Genomic DNA, 16,325 nt, shown 5'->3' with positions numbered 1-16,325 from the left:
GTTTTCCCTTGTGTAAATATATGAGCAGAGTTGCTGAATCATTTAGTAGGTTTATGTTTAACTTTATAAGAAGCTGCCAATTTGTTTTCCTATGTGGTTGTACCATCTACAGTCCTACCACAAAGTATGAGAATTTATTCCAGTTGTTCTGCATCCTTGCTCAGTGGATGGGTAAATCAGGTTAAACCTGACAGCCAGCTGAGTTTGCTTTACTCCAGAAAAGATCTGTAACTGTGTCTCATAGGAACCAGGGAGGATTTGGCACTACATTAGCAAAAACAAGACTGAGAGCTGACTGTGGCTCAGACCATGAACTCCTTATTGCCAAATTCAGACTTAAATGGAAGAAAGTAGGGAAAACCACTAGACCATTCAGGTATGACCTAAATCAAATTCCTTATGATTATACAGTAGAAGTGAGAAATAGATTTAAGGGACTAGATAGAGTGCCTGATGAACTATGGACAGAGGTTTGTGACATCGTACAGGAGATAGGGATCAAGACCATCCCCATGGGAAAGAAATGCAAAAAAGCAAAATGGCTGTCTGGGGAGGCCTTACAAATAGCTGTGAAAAGAAGAAAAGTGAAAAGCAAAGGAGAAAAGGAAAGATAAAAGCATCTGAATGCAGAGTTCCAAAGAATAGCATGGAGAGATAAGAAAGCCTTCTTCAGCGATCAATGCAAAGAAATAGAGGAAAAAACAGAATGGGAAAGACTAGAGATCTCTTCAAGAAAATCAGATACCAAGGGAACATTTCATGCAAAGATGGGCTCGATAAAGGACAGAAATGGTATGGACCTAACAGAAGCAGAAGATATTAAGAAGAGATGGCAAGAATACACAGAAGAACTGTACAAAAAAGATCTTCACGACCCAGATAATCATGATGGTGTGATCACTGACCTAGAGCCAGACATCCTAGAATGTGAAGTCAAGTGGGCCTTAGAAAGCATCACTATGAACAAAGCTAGTGGAGGTGATGGAGTTCCAGTTGAGCTATTTCAAATCCTGAAAGATGATGCTGTGAAAGTGCTGCACTCAATATGCCAGCAAATTTGGAAAACTCAGCAGTGGCCACAGGACTGGAAAAGGTCAGTTTTCATTCCAATCCCAAAGAAAGGCAATGCCAAAGAATGCTCAAACTACCGCACAATTGCACTCATCTCACATGCTAGTAAAGTAATGCTCAAAATTCTCCAAGCCAGGCTTCAGCAATACGTGAACCGTGAACTTCCTGATGTTCAAGCTGGTTTTAGAAAAAGCAGAGGAACCAGAGATCAAATTGCCAACATCCACTGGATCATGGAAAAAGCAAGAGAGTTCCAGAAAAACATCTATTTCTGCTTTCTTGACTATGCCAAAGCCTTTGACTGTGTGGATCACAATAAACTGTGGAAAATTCTGAAAGAGGTGGAAATACCAGACCACCTGACCTGCCTCTTGAGAAATCTGTATGCATGTCAGGAAGCAACAGTTAGAACTGGACATGGAACAACAGACTGGTTGCAAATAGGAAAAGGAGTATGTCAAGGCTGTATATTGTCAGCCTGCTTATTTAACTTATATGCAGAGTACATCATGAGAAACGCTGGACTGGAAGAAGCACAAGCTGGAATCAAGATTACCAGGAGAAATATCAGTCACCACAGATACGCAGATGACACCACCCTTCTGGCAGAAAGTGAAGAGGAACTCAAAAGCCTCTTGATAAAAGTGAAAGAGGAGAGTGAAAAAGTTGACTCAACACTCAGAAAACTAAGATCATGGCATCTGGTCCCATCACTTCATGGGAAATAGATGGGGAAACAGTGGAAACAGTGGCAAACTTTATTTTGTTGGGCTCCAAAATCACTCCAGATGGTGATTGCAGCCATGAAATTGAAAGACGCTTACTCCTTGGAGGAAAGTTATGACCAACCTAGATAGCATATTCAAAAGCAGAGACATTATTTTGCCAACAAAGGTCCGTCTAGTCAAGGCTACGGTTTTTCCAGTGGTCATGTATGGATGTGAGAGTTGGACTGTGAAGAAAGCTGAGCGCCGAAGAATTGATGCTTTTGAACTGTGGTGTTGGAGAAGACTCTTGAGAGTCCCTTGGACTGCAAGGAGATCTAACCAGTCCATTCTAAAGGAGATCAGTCCTGGGTGTTCTTTGGAAGGACTGATGCAGAAGCTGAACTCCAGTACTTTGGCCACCTCATGGGAAGAGTTGACTCATTGGAAAAGACTCTGATGCTGGGAGGGATTGGGGGCAGGAGGAGAAGGGGACGACAGAGGATGAGATGGCTGGATGGCATCACCGACTCAATGGACATGAGTTTGGGTGAACTCCAGGAGTTGGTGATGGACAGGGAGGCCTGGTGTGCTTCGATTCATGGGGTCGCAAAGAGTCAGACACAACTGAGCGACTGAACTGAACTGAACTAGCACGTGCTCTGGTGAACCTGACTTATTTTCTCCACTCTAACAGAGGCCAGAAAACTAGTGTCAGCCTCAGGCATTTGACCTTGAGGCAGTTCTACCTTTAGAGTGTGTTCAGTGCTTATTTTTACTGATACTTTTTGACAACTTCTGTGTGGCCAACATTGGAATAAAAAACTCTTAAACTTGTCTAAATTAGAATGCCAGTAATTTCTCATGGGTACATCTAGTCCACTTAATGCCTGATGGAAAAGTGTCACCATTCGCAGATTTTAAATCAGAAAACTTGCTTTATCAGTCTCCTCCTTTATAACTTTTGAATTTTGCATTATTCTAAGAAATCTTTTCCTATCCTGAGCTCATAATGAGGAGCTTCTGTATTTTCTTCCAAAATGTCTGTACACACCCCTTATATGCAGTAGACCTTTACAAAATCATCAGTAGTGCTTGATTCTAACTGTATAAATAGCTGAAGCAGAAATAACCTTTTCCTGGCTGGGTTGCTTACGTCAACAAGTTACTGAAGATTTCATCATCTTTACTTTTCTGATTTCAAATGCTCCTTTACCTTTCAGTAAATCCCCAGTTGTTCAAGGGTATATTTGTAGAATTTCATTTTATTGTTGTTTTTGTTTCATTTCTGTATTAATATTTTTGCATTTTCAGTTATCTTCATTATTTTTATATCTGGATAAATTCTCTATTCCTTTCTTATCAAAAATGTCTTGACTTGTTCTTCTTTTACACATAAATTTCAAAATCAGCAGGGCAGTTCTTTTAAAATTTTTTGTTGAGATTACCTTGAACCATAGTTCTATTTGTTAGAGTTCAATAAGGTTGTAGCTGACAGAAAACTGAAGAATAGTGGCATAAGCAAGATAAGATTCTTTCCCACATTTAGGAAAACTGGAAGTAGGCAGAGCGTTACAGGCATGGCATTCTCTTGGTGTTAGGGACCCGGGAGTTTTCTCCCTTCCTTTCGGCTCCTCATACACACTAGTCGGGCCCCACTGTACAGTGTTTAGATGTGGTTATTTCCTGCATTTTCTTTCCCCATCTTCATATGGACCAATCCAGTTTAAAAGTTTCTGTTTATAGCACTTATTATTAATATTTCAGTTTAAAAGTTATCTGACTAAAGAGTCTTTGTTTGGCCAACCCTGTAAAGTAGCTTTTTCAGTCACATCTGCTGTCTTGAAGCACTTATCTAAAGTTACTCTATTTGTTTACCCTTCTTTATACTCCCCAGTCTCTCTGAGAGTTCGTTGTAACTTTACCATTGTGTGCTTAATGTGTAGAACAGTGCCTTGTTCATAATAAGCATTCAAAAATTTGTTGAAATAATGAATTTCAAAAAAGAACAGGCATATCTATAATCTTAGATATAATCTATTTTAAAATAAGTTTTATTTTAGCTCTAATATGCACTTTTCATTTTTGTATAGTATGTTCTAGTTATTTGGTTCATATGTGACTTTATGCTTATCTTTTTATAGTGATATCTTTTTATTAAGTTTGCTTTCTCAGATACTTAGTATTAATTTCACTTCATTTACTGTTTAGGCAAGAGACTATTTAGGTAAGAGACTCTATTTAGGTAAGAGGAGGTTATAGTGTATGGTATTTGATCTTGTCTTGAGTTAACTGGATGAGGTTAATAGCAGAGTGATAACCGCCTGTATTTTCAAAACTACTTGTTTAAGTGAAAATAACATTTTTGTGACTTTTTCCCTGAGTAAATCATATTTTCTGTTGTGCTTGTTGGTACATCTGGGATAAATAAGGGGAGCTATATAGTGTTTAAACACCAGAGGGTGCCAGAGATTCGTGTTTTATTCTTTATATTTCAGAAGCAGAAGTGACAAATATTACAGTACCTCTGCATGTTTGTGTTGTTAACTTTATTTAAACTGGAAACTGGAAATTTGATGATCATAAGAAGTTATTGTCGATTTTTTTTGAAGAGGTGATACTGTCTTATGATTAAAGTTTTTCTTTAGAATCCTTATATTTTAGAGAGATAATAAAATATTTGTGGATACATATTATATATATGTGGATATTTATGTATACATGTATAACTTAGGAGGCATTATAGCTAGAGGTTAAGTGTTTTTTTTTTTTAATTTGCCTTAAAAGACACTTAGAAAATAACATAGGACAAGGTTACATACTGTTTGTACAGATATCACTCCATCAACTTTAATGTCTCATTTTCTTCTTATTGCAGGAATCAGATTCTCTAGTGTAGATTAAACATGTGCTCTGTCTTGATTCATATGTAATTAATTGTTTTATTATGTATTTATACATAATAACAGATGGTTAATCATTCCAAGGAAGAACTTAGAAAACTGTCTGTGGTGATAAAATCTTGGAAGGACAGGAGACAGAAGAAGCACCCTTCTGAGCTGTGCAGATTAAATCTAGGGTTAAAGTCAACAAAAAAGTCTTGGAGGAATTGCCTTTATGCTAAATCTTATTAGACATTAGGTTCTTAAATATTCCTCACAGCGAAATTACATGAATGAAGACTTAGAGATGTGATTGTGAAAGCTTTCAAAATTATTAGCCAAATTTTATTACAGTAAAATGCTATTTAGGAAAAATTATCTTTGTGCTTACATTCAGAATGAACTGGTAAGGAATATACTCTGAAGTAGTTCCTAAAGTCACTAAAGTTTGAGAAATACTGCAATATCCTATGCTATATTTCTTAAAAAGAAGAAAGATGATTTCCCATGGGGAAAAATACCTTTAAAAAAGCATAAAAGGAGAGTAAGCAGGATGTTGTATGAGTTTATATACTGGCTGTAGTAGGTAATGCAGAGATTATGCTCAAAGGTGATGAAACAAGAATATTGAAGGTAACCTTATTCTACCAGGGATTAGTAATGTAAAGGAAGAACTTGATCTTAAAATGAAAAGAAATGTACCCTCAGAAGTTCAAAAGTTGTAGCAATTGGACAGACACTTTAAAAGTATGAAAACAAACTAACATTTCCAAAGTAGGCAATTGAAGTCGATCTGGAATATGGATGGGGCATTGACAGCTGAAACGTAATAAGCAAAAGGAGCTGAAGACTAGAACAAGAAAGGGAGAAAAGCCTGAGAAAGTCCAGGGTCAGTAGGAGCTATTTGATGGTGAGAAATGGGAGGGAAGAGTGTGCTAAGTTAAGGTCATTACCTGGAAGGCCTTGAATATCAGGTTGAGTTCATGGGATCATGAAATGTTTTGTAACAAGAAAGTAATGTGATTTTTTTCTACTAGAGAAGAATTAGTCTGATGCTATTATAAATGTTAAGAGGGCAGAAGCGATTTTAAAAGGTAGGCACAAGCAGTGGTTAACTTTATTAAAAGCTGAAGAATTACATCAGTTTCAGAAACCAGAATGCAAGCCAGGTGATTGGATAATACTTCTTTAACTTTTGCATAGCAGCCTATTGACCCGACAGAATCTTGAGTTGGAAGCCTTTCACTGTTAAATTCCCTTCTTGTATATCTTTTAGAACAAGACAGGCTTATATCTTTCATAACACCTTCATTAAAAAATATACTGCATCAGACCAGAGGTCTTGAAGACATGATTCAGAGATTCTCACTTTCTTTGCCTCTAAAATTAAACCAACCCAGAATCACAAATATACCTCAGCAGCAAAGCCTTTATTACTGCCTTGGCCTATCTTTTTTAGCCTTATCAACAATGCTGCTATGACATTGTGTTGTCTTTGCTTTCCTTTAGTCTGCCTCCTCTCTTAGAGGAAGTTTTAAATGGTTCGGGTACTGTTGATCATGGTACCCTTTCCTCTTCCCTCCTTAGGCTCTCCCTCTCTTCATGCTGCCCTCTGTAACCATAGCGGCTGAGAGCTGAACTAGAGGGAGCTGTGTTCAGCTTGGGGCCAAATAGAAGGGGCAGTGATGGCTAGGCAGGAACAAATCTTATAGGGTGGTTAGCTCCCTGCTGATTTCAGAGAAGCGCTGCAAGAAGATTCTGAAAGATGTGGGACAGTCTCTTCATTGACGAATTACATTCAGTTCTAGTACTGTGCATGGGACTGCTAGTAACAGGAGGCCTGGTACTGGTCTCTCGAGTCTGTATGTGAGACTTCAGCAGGGGCTCAGTGGGAACACTCACCTATGGAAGCAAGGTGCAGTGTACAGGGCCGGTGGACCTGGCACACAGCTGACGTTGTGACCATGCCATGCTGTGTGCAAGTGTGTAAAGGCCATGTGCTGTATACCTTAAGGAAGTCTGGGGGTTTTTTTAAGGGAAGGATGAGGCCATGTTCTGAACATCATTATATTTCTCTGTCTTCAGTTTTTTTTTCTCTGTTTATTAACATTATTTTTAAAATATCACTAACCATTTGATTGAGTAATCCATGTATATAGTACAACATTCAAAGGGTAGAAAAGATTGCATGCTAAGTCACTTTAGTTGTGTCCAACTCTTTGTGACCCCGTGGACTGTAGCCCTCCAGGCTCCTCTGCCCATGGGATTCTCCAGGCAAGAATACTGGAATGGGTTGCCATGTCCTACTCCAGGGGATCTTTCTGACCCAGGGATCAAACCCATATCTCTTAATGTCTTCTGCACTGGCAGGCAGTTTCTTTACCACTAGTGTCACCTGGAAAGCCTGTAGAAAAAGAGTATGATATGATATAAAATGTCTTCTTCCTACTCATGCTTCCCAATTTCCCCCTCCAGAGATGAATTTCTTGTGTATCCAGAGATATGCCCATAGAAGTTATGCCCATATAAGTGTGTATTTTTTTTCCCAAGGTACAGTCTGTTCTATACCTTGTTTTGTTTAGTTTTTCCCATTTCGTAATACACCTTGGCATTTGTTCTGTATCTGGCCGAAGAGAGCTCCCTTATTCTAAGTGGCTGAGAGTGACGTTAGAAAGTACCCTAATCAAAGTTATTCATTGTTTAGAGGAAGAAAATTTTGTCCTAAAGGTGTTAAGTAACTGGTTGGGATTCTATTTCAGAGTGAACAGGTTCTGTTTAGGAGTGAACAGAGTTTTTAATCGAATGTACTTGGCCTCTTTTTTCTTTTTTAATAGATGGTTTTTTAGTGCAGTTTTAGGTTCACAGGAAAATTGATTGATATGTTGTAGAAAATTCTAATACATGCACAGCCTCGATCATTACCAACATCCCCCACCAGAGTGGTCTATTTGTTATGATTGATGAATCTGCACTGAGACATCATTATCAACCAAAGTTCATCGTTTACTTTACAATTCACTCTTGTTGTGTGGTGCGTTCTGTGGGTTTTTACATTTTCGTGTGATGACATATATCCCCCATTATAGTGTCATACAGATACTATATATTTCACCGTCCTAAAAAGTCCTCTGTTTTCTGCCTAGTCATCCCTTTCTGCTAACCCTTGGCAACTACAGGTCATCTTATTGTCTCCATAATTTGCATTTGCCAAAATGTCATATAATTGGACTCATCAGTATGTAGCTTTTTCAGTTTGGCTTCTTCACTTAATAACGTGTATTTAAGTTTCCTCCACATCTTTTCGTGGTATGGTACCATTTCTTTTTAGTCCTCAACAATATTCCACTTCTGGATTTACTACGGTTTGTCCAATCACCTGCTGAAGGACATCTTGGTTGTTTCCAGGTTTTGACAAGTAGGAGTAAATCTGCTAGAAACATCCATGTACAGGTTTTTGTATGGATGTGAATTTTCAGTTCCTTTGGGTTAGTATGGAGGAGTATAATTGCTGGATCATATGGTAAGAGTACGGAGAAGGCAATGGCAACCCACTCCAGTACTCTTGCCTGGAAAATCCCATGGATGGAGGAGCCTAGTAGGCTGCAGTCCATGGGGTCACGAAGAGTCGGACACGACTGAGCGACTTCACTTTCACTTTTCACTTTCACGCATTGGAGAAGGAAATGGCAACCCACTCCAGTGTTCTTGCCTGGAGAACCCCAGGGACAGCGGAGCCTGGTGGGCTGCCATCTGTGGGGTCGCACAGAGTCGGATACGACTGAAACGACTTAGCAGCAGTAGCAGCAGCATGGTAAGAGTATGTTTAGTTTTGCAATAAACCGCCAAACTGTCTTTCATGGTAGCTGTACCATTTTGCGTTCCCACCAGCAATGAATGAGAGTTCCTGTTTCTCCACACCCGCATCAGCATTTGGCGTTCAGGGTTTTGGCCATTCTGATAGGTGTGTAGTGGTATCTCATTGTTTTAATTTGCATCTCCTTGATAACATAGGATGTGGAGCATCTTTTCATATGCTTGCCATCTTTTTGGTGTGTTGTCTTTTAGGTCTTTGTCCCACTTTTCTATCTGTTTGTATTCTTATTGTTGTGTTCTAAGAGTTCTCTATATATTTTGGATAACAGTCCTTAATCAGATATGTGTTTTGCAAATATTTTCTCCCAGTCTATGGCTTGTTTTTCCATTTTCTTGATACTTGATTTTTAAAAAGTATTTTTTACTCAGACCTTTTAAAATATTTTTTTTTAACTCGGATCTTGGTCCATCTTTAGGTTTACAGTTTCTTTTGTACTTACATTTAAGCTTTAAGTGTTCAGATGTTTCTGGAATAGTTCTTTGTTTACATAGGTGGTAAATTAGTTCTTAGAACCATTCTCAGCATCCCATACCTCTGACAGTACCTCTGTGACATTTGTTAAGATGAAGACCAACCACTTTTACACAGTTTCTTTATATTGTATATTTTGTTTGGTTGATTTGAGATACTAATTTTAAAAGTTTTCTTTTCCCTAATACCGAGACACAGTTTATAGGTTAGGCTTTTAAATATACCGTTCAGATTGTGGAACCATATTTCTTTCTCTTCACTTGAAACTGCTGTGTCTAGCATTTAACTTTCTTTCATTTAGTTTGAATCACTTATACCTATGTGAGTGGGGTCTCTCTCCCTCTCTTACCCCTAACATGCTGCTTTTTAAAGTTGAACACCAGAGGCTTTCATATCTTAAACACTTAACTGGTATAGTTTATTTCCCTCTTTTGTATACAAATGCATTACTACAAGGAGGTTCAAATCTATTGATATGAAACTATATGATAGATCAGTTGGCCCATGCAATAAATAGAAGGAAGCAATATCTTTTTTATAGAATCATGTTTGTGTAAATTGTTATGCATCAGTACTTGAATTATGGTCAGTGACATGCCTCTTATTACATATAGTGTTAAGGATGCCATTAGAATTTTAGTATTTCTTTGGTCTTTCTCTTCTCTCTCCTTAAACATAATATACTCATCTTAATAGCATAGCCATGTAGCAATTCTGTTAGATAAAAACAACTATTTAATTTTGCTGGCACAATGCAAGGAGCACAAACATATTTTGTGTTCTTATATGTATGTCTTTTACATATGTGTGTATAATTTTATATCTTAAATATTAGCCCTTTGCAGCCATTTGCTCGAGGAGGTGGTTTAATGAATTCAATTGGTACAGATGGAGCACACCAAAAGTCTGAAGCAGAAAAACAAAGATAGTTTTAACCATGTAGTTTCAGAATAGCTAGTCTAGAGAGATTCTTCTCAAGGGCCTTTTCATGGGTATGGACCTTTCAGGATCGAAGGGTTTCTCCTCCTCAGTGGACCAGTGGAGGGCACTGGGGATATTTCAGGGTTTTTTAATCATCTTGGATGAAAAAAAAGAAGCCTGTTTTTATTTCATTGTCTTTCATTGGAGACAGTTTGTGGATAACTTAGACTAACTTCCAAATCCCTCTTTTTTGAAAAAAATTATTTTAATTGGAGGACAATTTTTCCACAATATTGATTTGACATCTGCCATACATCAACGTGAATTGGCCATGGGGATCCTGTCCCTGCCCCCGCCACAAACCTCGCTCCCACCCCTCTAGTTTGTTACAGAGCACTGGACCAAATCCCTCTTAGTGCACCCTATTTACTAAACTGCGAGAGGGAGAGATGGGCACCAGGAGACAAAGGTGTCTGTGATCCATTTTTTCTGATATTAAATGTACTAGTGGTTAGAGATACCAATTAATTTTAAAGACAGAGAGGGATAGCCATGCCTCACTTCTTCTCTTGCTTGGATAAATTAAGTAAGATAATGTCTTTAGTTATATGGAGAGATCTACACTTCCTTGCTCTTTGAAATCACTCATTCACATACCACCACCACCATCAAAAACCTTTCCTTTTTTTTTTTATATTAGAGATGAAGATGACATCAATGATGTGACTTCCATGGCAGGAGTCAACCTCAGTGAAGAAAACGCCTGCATCTTAGCAACAAACTCTGAATTGGTTGGCACACTCATTCAGTCCTGTAAAGATGAACCGTTTCTTTTCATTGGAGCTCTACAAAAGCGAATTTTAGACATTGGTGAGTACGATTATTGACCTGATAAGACTGTCTGATCCAAGGAAAATGTTATCAAGAGTTAGATAGCCTGGGTTGGTTTTTCTGGAAACTCTGAAGCTTAAAACAAGTTCTGGAAGTAATCAAGATTTCATGGGTGTTACAAAAGAAGTATTTTATTTTAAAAATTATTCAAATAACTTAAATCATACAACCTGTGGTTTCTGGTATAGGTAGTAGTTAATATCATAAGCATATAAATATACTTATGATATTTTTTTTTTCTGTGCTGTTCTTCCTTGGTTGGCCTTTAGGCATGTAATTTATGTTACAAATTTGTGTTTATGAAACAAAGAAATAGCCAACGAGATTAAGTCCCTTTTTCCTCATCTTCATCCTGGAACTCAAACCCATCCTTACGGTAAAAGAGCGAAACTAGAATATCAGGGTTCTCTCTGGCCAGTAGTTGTTAAATGGCCTGAAGTATGTGAAAGGAAATGGTAGAGAACATACCTGTTTTATTCTGGAGCCAAACATCTTTGTTGTTAATAGCAAATTCACAATGGTAACTGGAAAAAGAGACAGATTGAAGAGACATTGTTGTGTGTGTGTCTTCTTGTTTCTTGTGTCCTGACGCAGGGGCTTGCCAGAGACTAACTCTCCTCCTTCACACATGTCCAACTTGAGGGGCCAGCACCGGTGACCTTTTAGTATGCTTGAGTAAGAACCTTTGCATTCTGTGTTAGAGACTTCACACAAAACTGTGAAAGTTTCAGATGTTTGATACATCCATGGTATATTTAAGGACTGTAAAATGCATTGCTGTTATATATTCTAAGTCTACTTAAAAATTACTTAGTAAATATTTGAGCTCCTACTGTATGCTGTACAAATTATCACTTTTTTCACCTCAGTATATGTTATCCTTTTATTTTGGAAAAAGTAGAATTTCACTTCAGTTCAGTCGCTCAGTTGTGTCCAACTCTTTGCGACCCCATGAACTGCAGCACACCAGGCCTCCCTATCCATCACCAACTCCCGGAGTCCACCCAAACCCATGTCCATCGAGTCGGTGATGCCATCCAGCCATCTCATCCTCTGTCGTCCTCTTTTCCTCCTACCCCCAATCCTTCCCAGCATCTGGGTCTTTTCAAATGAGTCAGCTCTTCGCATCAGGTAGCCAAAGTATTGGAGTTTCAGCCTCAGCATCAGTCCTTCCAGTGAACACCCAGGACTGATATCCTTTAGGATGGACTGGTTGGATCTCCTTGCAGTCCAAGGACTCTCAAGAGTCTTCTCCAACACCACAGTTCAAAAGCATTAATTCTTCTGTCCTCAGCTTTCTTTATAGTCCAACTCTCACATCCCTACATGACCACTGGAAAAACCATAGCCTTAACTAGACAGACCTTTGTTGGCAAAGTAATGTCTCTGCTTTTGAATATGCTGTCTAGGTTGGTCATAACTTTCCTTCCAAGGAGTAAGTGTCTTTTATTTATTTTTTTTTCATTTTTTAAAAATTTATTTATTTATTTATTTTTATTGCTTCCTTTTTTTAAAAATTTTATTTAATTTTTAAACTTTACATAATTGTATTAGTTTTGCCAAATATCAAAATGAATCCACCACAGGTATACATGTGTTCCCCATCCTGAACCCTCCTCCCTACTCCCTCCCCATACCACCCCTCTGGGTCGTCCCAGTGCACTAGCCCCAAGCATCCAGTATCGTGCATCAAACCTGGACTGGCATCTCGTTTCATACATGATATTTTACATATTTCAATGCCATTCTCTCAAATCTTCCCGCCCTCTCCCTCTCCCACAGAGTCCATAAGACTGTTCTATACATCACTGTCTCTTTTGCTGTCTCGTACACAGGGTTATTGTTACCATCTTTCTAAATTCCATATATATGCGTTAGTATACTGTATTGGTGTTTTGCCTTCTGGCTTACTTCACTCTGTATAATAGGCTCCAGTTTCATCCACCTCATTAGAACTGATTCAAAAGATCAACTGATTAAAAAGAATAAATGTATTCTTTTTAATGGCTGAGTAATACTCCATTGTGTATATGTACCACAGCTTGCTTATCCATTCATCTGCTGATGGGCATCTAGGTTGCTTCCATGTCCTGGCTATTATAAACAGTGCTGCGATGAACACTGGGGTACACGTGTCTCTTTCCCTTCTGGTTTCCTCAGTGTGTATGCCCAGCAGTGGGATTGCTGGATCATAAGGCAGTTCTATTTCCAGTTTTTTAAGGAATCTCCACACCCTCTCCAGCATTTATTATTTGTAGACTTTTGGATAGCAGCCAGTCTGACTGGTGTGAAATGGTACCTCACAGTGGTTTTGATTTGCATTTCTCTGATAATGAGTGATGTTGAGCATCTTTTCATGTGTTTGTTAGCCATCTGTATGTCTTCTTTGGAGAAATGTCTATTTAGCTCTTTGGCCCATTTTTTGATTGGGTCATTTATTTTTCTGGAGTTGAGCTGTAGGAGTTGCTTGTATATTTTTGAGATTAGTTGTTTGTCAGTTGCTTCATTTGCTATTATTTTCTCCCATTCTGAAGGCTGTCTTTTCACCTTGCTAATAGTTTCCTTTGATGTGCAGAAGCTTTTAAGGTTAAATAGGTCCCATTTGTTTATTTTTGCTTTTATTTCCAATATTCTGGGAGGTGGGTCATAGAGGATCCTGCTGTGATGTATGTCAGAGAGTGTTTTGCCTATGTTTTCCTCTAGGAGTTTTATAGTTTCTGGTCTTACACGTTTAGATCTTTAATCCATTTTGAGTTTATTTTTGTGTATGGTGTTAGAAAGTGTTCTAGTTTCATTCTTTTACAAGTGGTTGACCAGATTTCCCAGCACCACTTGTTAAAGAGATTGTCTTTAATCCATTGTATATTCTTGCCTCCTTTGTCAAAGATAAGGTGTCCATATGTGCGTGGATTTATCTCTGGGCTTTCTATTTTGTTCCATTGATCTATATTTCTGTCTTTGTGCCAGTACCATACTGTCTTGATAACTGTGGCTTTGTAGTAGAGTCCGAAGTCAGGTAGGTTGATTCCTCCAGTTCCATTCTTCTTTCTCAGGATCGCTTTGGCTATTCGAGGTTTTTTGTATTTCCATACAAATTGTGAAATTATTTGTTCTAGCTCTGTGAAGAATACCGTTGGTAGCTTGATAGGGATTGCATTGAATCTATAAATTGCTTTGGGTAGTATACTCATTTTCACTATATTGATTCTTCCAATCCAGGAACATGGTATATTTTTCCATCTATTAGTGTCCTCTTTGATTTCTTTCACCAGTGTTTTATAGTTTTCTATATATAGGTCTTTAGTTTCTTTAGGTAGATATATTCCCAAGTATTTTATTCTTTCTGTTGCAATGGTGAATGGAATTGTTTCCTTAATTTCTCTTTCTGTTTTCTCATTATTAGTGTATAGGAATGCAAGGGATTTCTGTGTGTTGATTTTATATCCTGCAACTTTACTATAATCATTGATTAGTTCTAGTAATTTTCTGGTGGAGTCTTTAGGGTTTTCTATGTAGAGGATCATGTCATCTGCAAATAGTGAGAATTTTAATGTCTTTTAATTTCATGGCTGCAGTCATCATCTGCAGTGATTTTGGAGCCCCCCAAAATAAAGTCAGCCACTGTTTCCACTGTTTCCCCATCTGTTTCCCATGAAGTGATGGGACCAAATGCCATGATCTTAGTTTTCTGAATGTTGAGCTTTAAGCCAACTTTTTCACTCTCCTCTTTCACTTTCAGAATTTACGTTAGTTCAAAAGGATTGGAGTTCAGAAAAAGTAATGGTAAAATGTTTGTTTGCTGTTTGCTTGTGTTTTGTTTGACTACTCTCTTCTCCAGCCCTCCCTCTCCCTCTTTCTCCTCCCCACTCCTCTCTTTCTTTCTCTTTCGTTTTCTTCACTGCATTCTGTTTTGTACTGTACAGGAGGCAGTTCCTTAATTTGGGATTAAGCCTGAGCACATACCTTTCTCTGATGGCTTGGGAAATTTGCTGGTGTTTTAACGGCTTTTAGCCACATAATTATTTAGAACTCTGGTGGAGTACAAGTAGATTCGTACTTAATTTTATCAATACCCTGCCCCCTTCTAAATTTTATTTCTAGCTTGATTTAGACTGTGTGACAGGAGAACTTTTAGTATTGAAAGAACATTTTTGATCTTTTAGGACAGAGATTGACAGGTTTTTTTTTTTTCCTGCAAAGGACCAGATAGTAAATGTTTGCTACTTTGTGGGCAAATATAGTCTGTCGCAACTGCTCACCTCTACTGTTATATTACAAAAGAAGCTGTAGACAATATGTGAACAAATACGAAAGACTGTATTCCCATCAAACTGTATCTATAAAGAGAGACCAGATTTAGCTTGCTAACCTCTGCTTTCAAGAATTCTGGGGATAAGTCTTTGTATTTTCAGTTCTTAGGGATAAAACACAAACTTGTCATTTAATATGATGGAAAACTGCAAAACTTCTTCCTTCTCAATTACCTAAGCTTTTAAAACAAAAACCATAGAGTGAATCGAGTTATATATTTCTAGGAATGTTCTTCATTTATAATAAAATTTCGTGTTCACAGAACAGGTCAGAACCAAGATCATTTTTTAATAACAGGAGTTATAAATTAACCCAAAGAATTTGGGGAGGAAGATTTTCTTACTTGGATGTGGTAGGGGAGTAAACATGCCAGTGTTCTTCCTTTTTTGTCAGTTACCTAAATTAAATGACACAGACTTTCTGTAAAATCACATAGTAAGCTTTTGAACACCAACTTGATCTCCTTAATCAGTTAATGAACTTTACCAAAGAGAGTGTTTTATTTTAAAGTGAGACTTTAACTTTGGAACTCTGTCATGTTTTATCATCAGTTTAGTGAGGATATTAGAAAATGTGATTGTTCACTAAGCCCTGAAATTGTTTGCAACTCCCAACATTTGTTTATTTTTAGTATTTTAGAAATATGGATTTTTCTTTAGCTTAGGCTTCTGTTTTATATATATGCAATTATTTTCAAAGTTTTTTCCCAGACACTATATTATTAAATGTTCGTTTTTCTTAAAGTATCAACTGGCATGTCATCCTTTATATACCCATGTTTGCTTATAATTTTAATTATTGGATTGTTTTGAAATTGTATTATTGCTGCTATACAAGGCCCCACTATTTATTTATGCTGACTTAAAGTAGATTTGACTTTCCAGTTTTTTCCCCTTCCTTGAATCATATATCGGTGATGAATTCAGTTTTGCTACAAAGTAATGAACTACATTTTGAAGGTTTGGTACAGATGAAGCTGAATCGTTTTATATTCTTTTTCTGTCTGGTTTAACATAGCCCATGTTTTGAACTAAAGTTCAACATTTCTTATGGCAGCATTTATGATCAAACAATATATTTAAGATTTGTTGGCTTTTTAAATTAAAGCTTATTTTTTTTTGCAATCCTTATTCACACTTTGAATATATAAGAATGTATTTCAGATAGAGTGCAAGTTAAGTATTATATTTTTAAGTTTGT

At 37.5% G+C, this 16,325-nt stretch overlaps 1 protein-coding gene across 3 annotated transcripts in view; it reads left to right on the top strand.

Moving 5' to 3' along the window:
- Nucleotides 1–16,325, top strand: part of TAF4B (TATA-box binding protein associated factor 4b) — a 108,936-nt gene that overhangs the window by 44,981 nt on the left and 47,630 nt on the right. For all 3 annotated transcript variants that reach the window (XR_015153787.1, XM_086372902.1, XM_086372903.1), the window contains one exon: nucleotides 10,624–10,793. Coding sequence is in view for 2 of the 3 variants with exons in the window: in XM_086372902.1 (XP_086229028.1) it covers nucleotides 10,624–10,793 (170 nt within the window). In the remaining variant the exon portion in view is untranslated. The remainder of the gene's footprint in view (nucleotides 1–10,623; nucleotides 10,794–16,325) is intronic.

The sequence above is a fragment of the Bos grunniens genome, chromosome 24 (assembly GCF_055505025.1).
Source record: "Bos grunniens cultivar Pamir isolate PY7600 chromosome 24, Bosgru_T2T1.0, whole genome shotgun sequence".
NCBI lineage: Eukaryota > Metazoa > Chordata > Mammalia > Artiodactyla > Bovidae > Bos > Bos grunniens.
The sequence above is the reverse complement of the archived record's forward strand: the minus strand, read 5'-3'. Positions and strand labels throughout refer to the sequence as shown.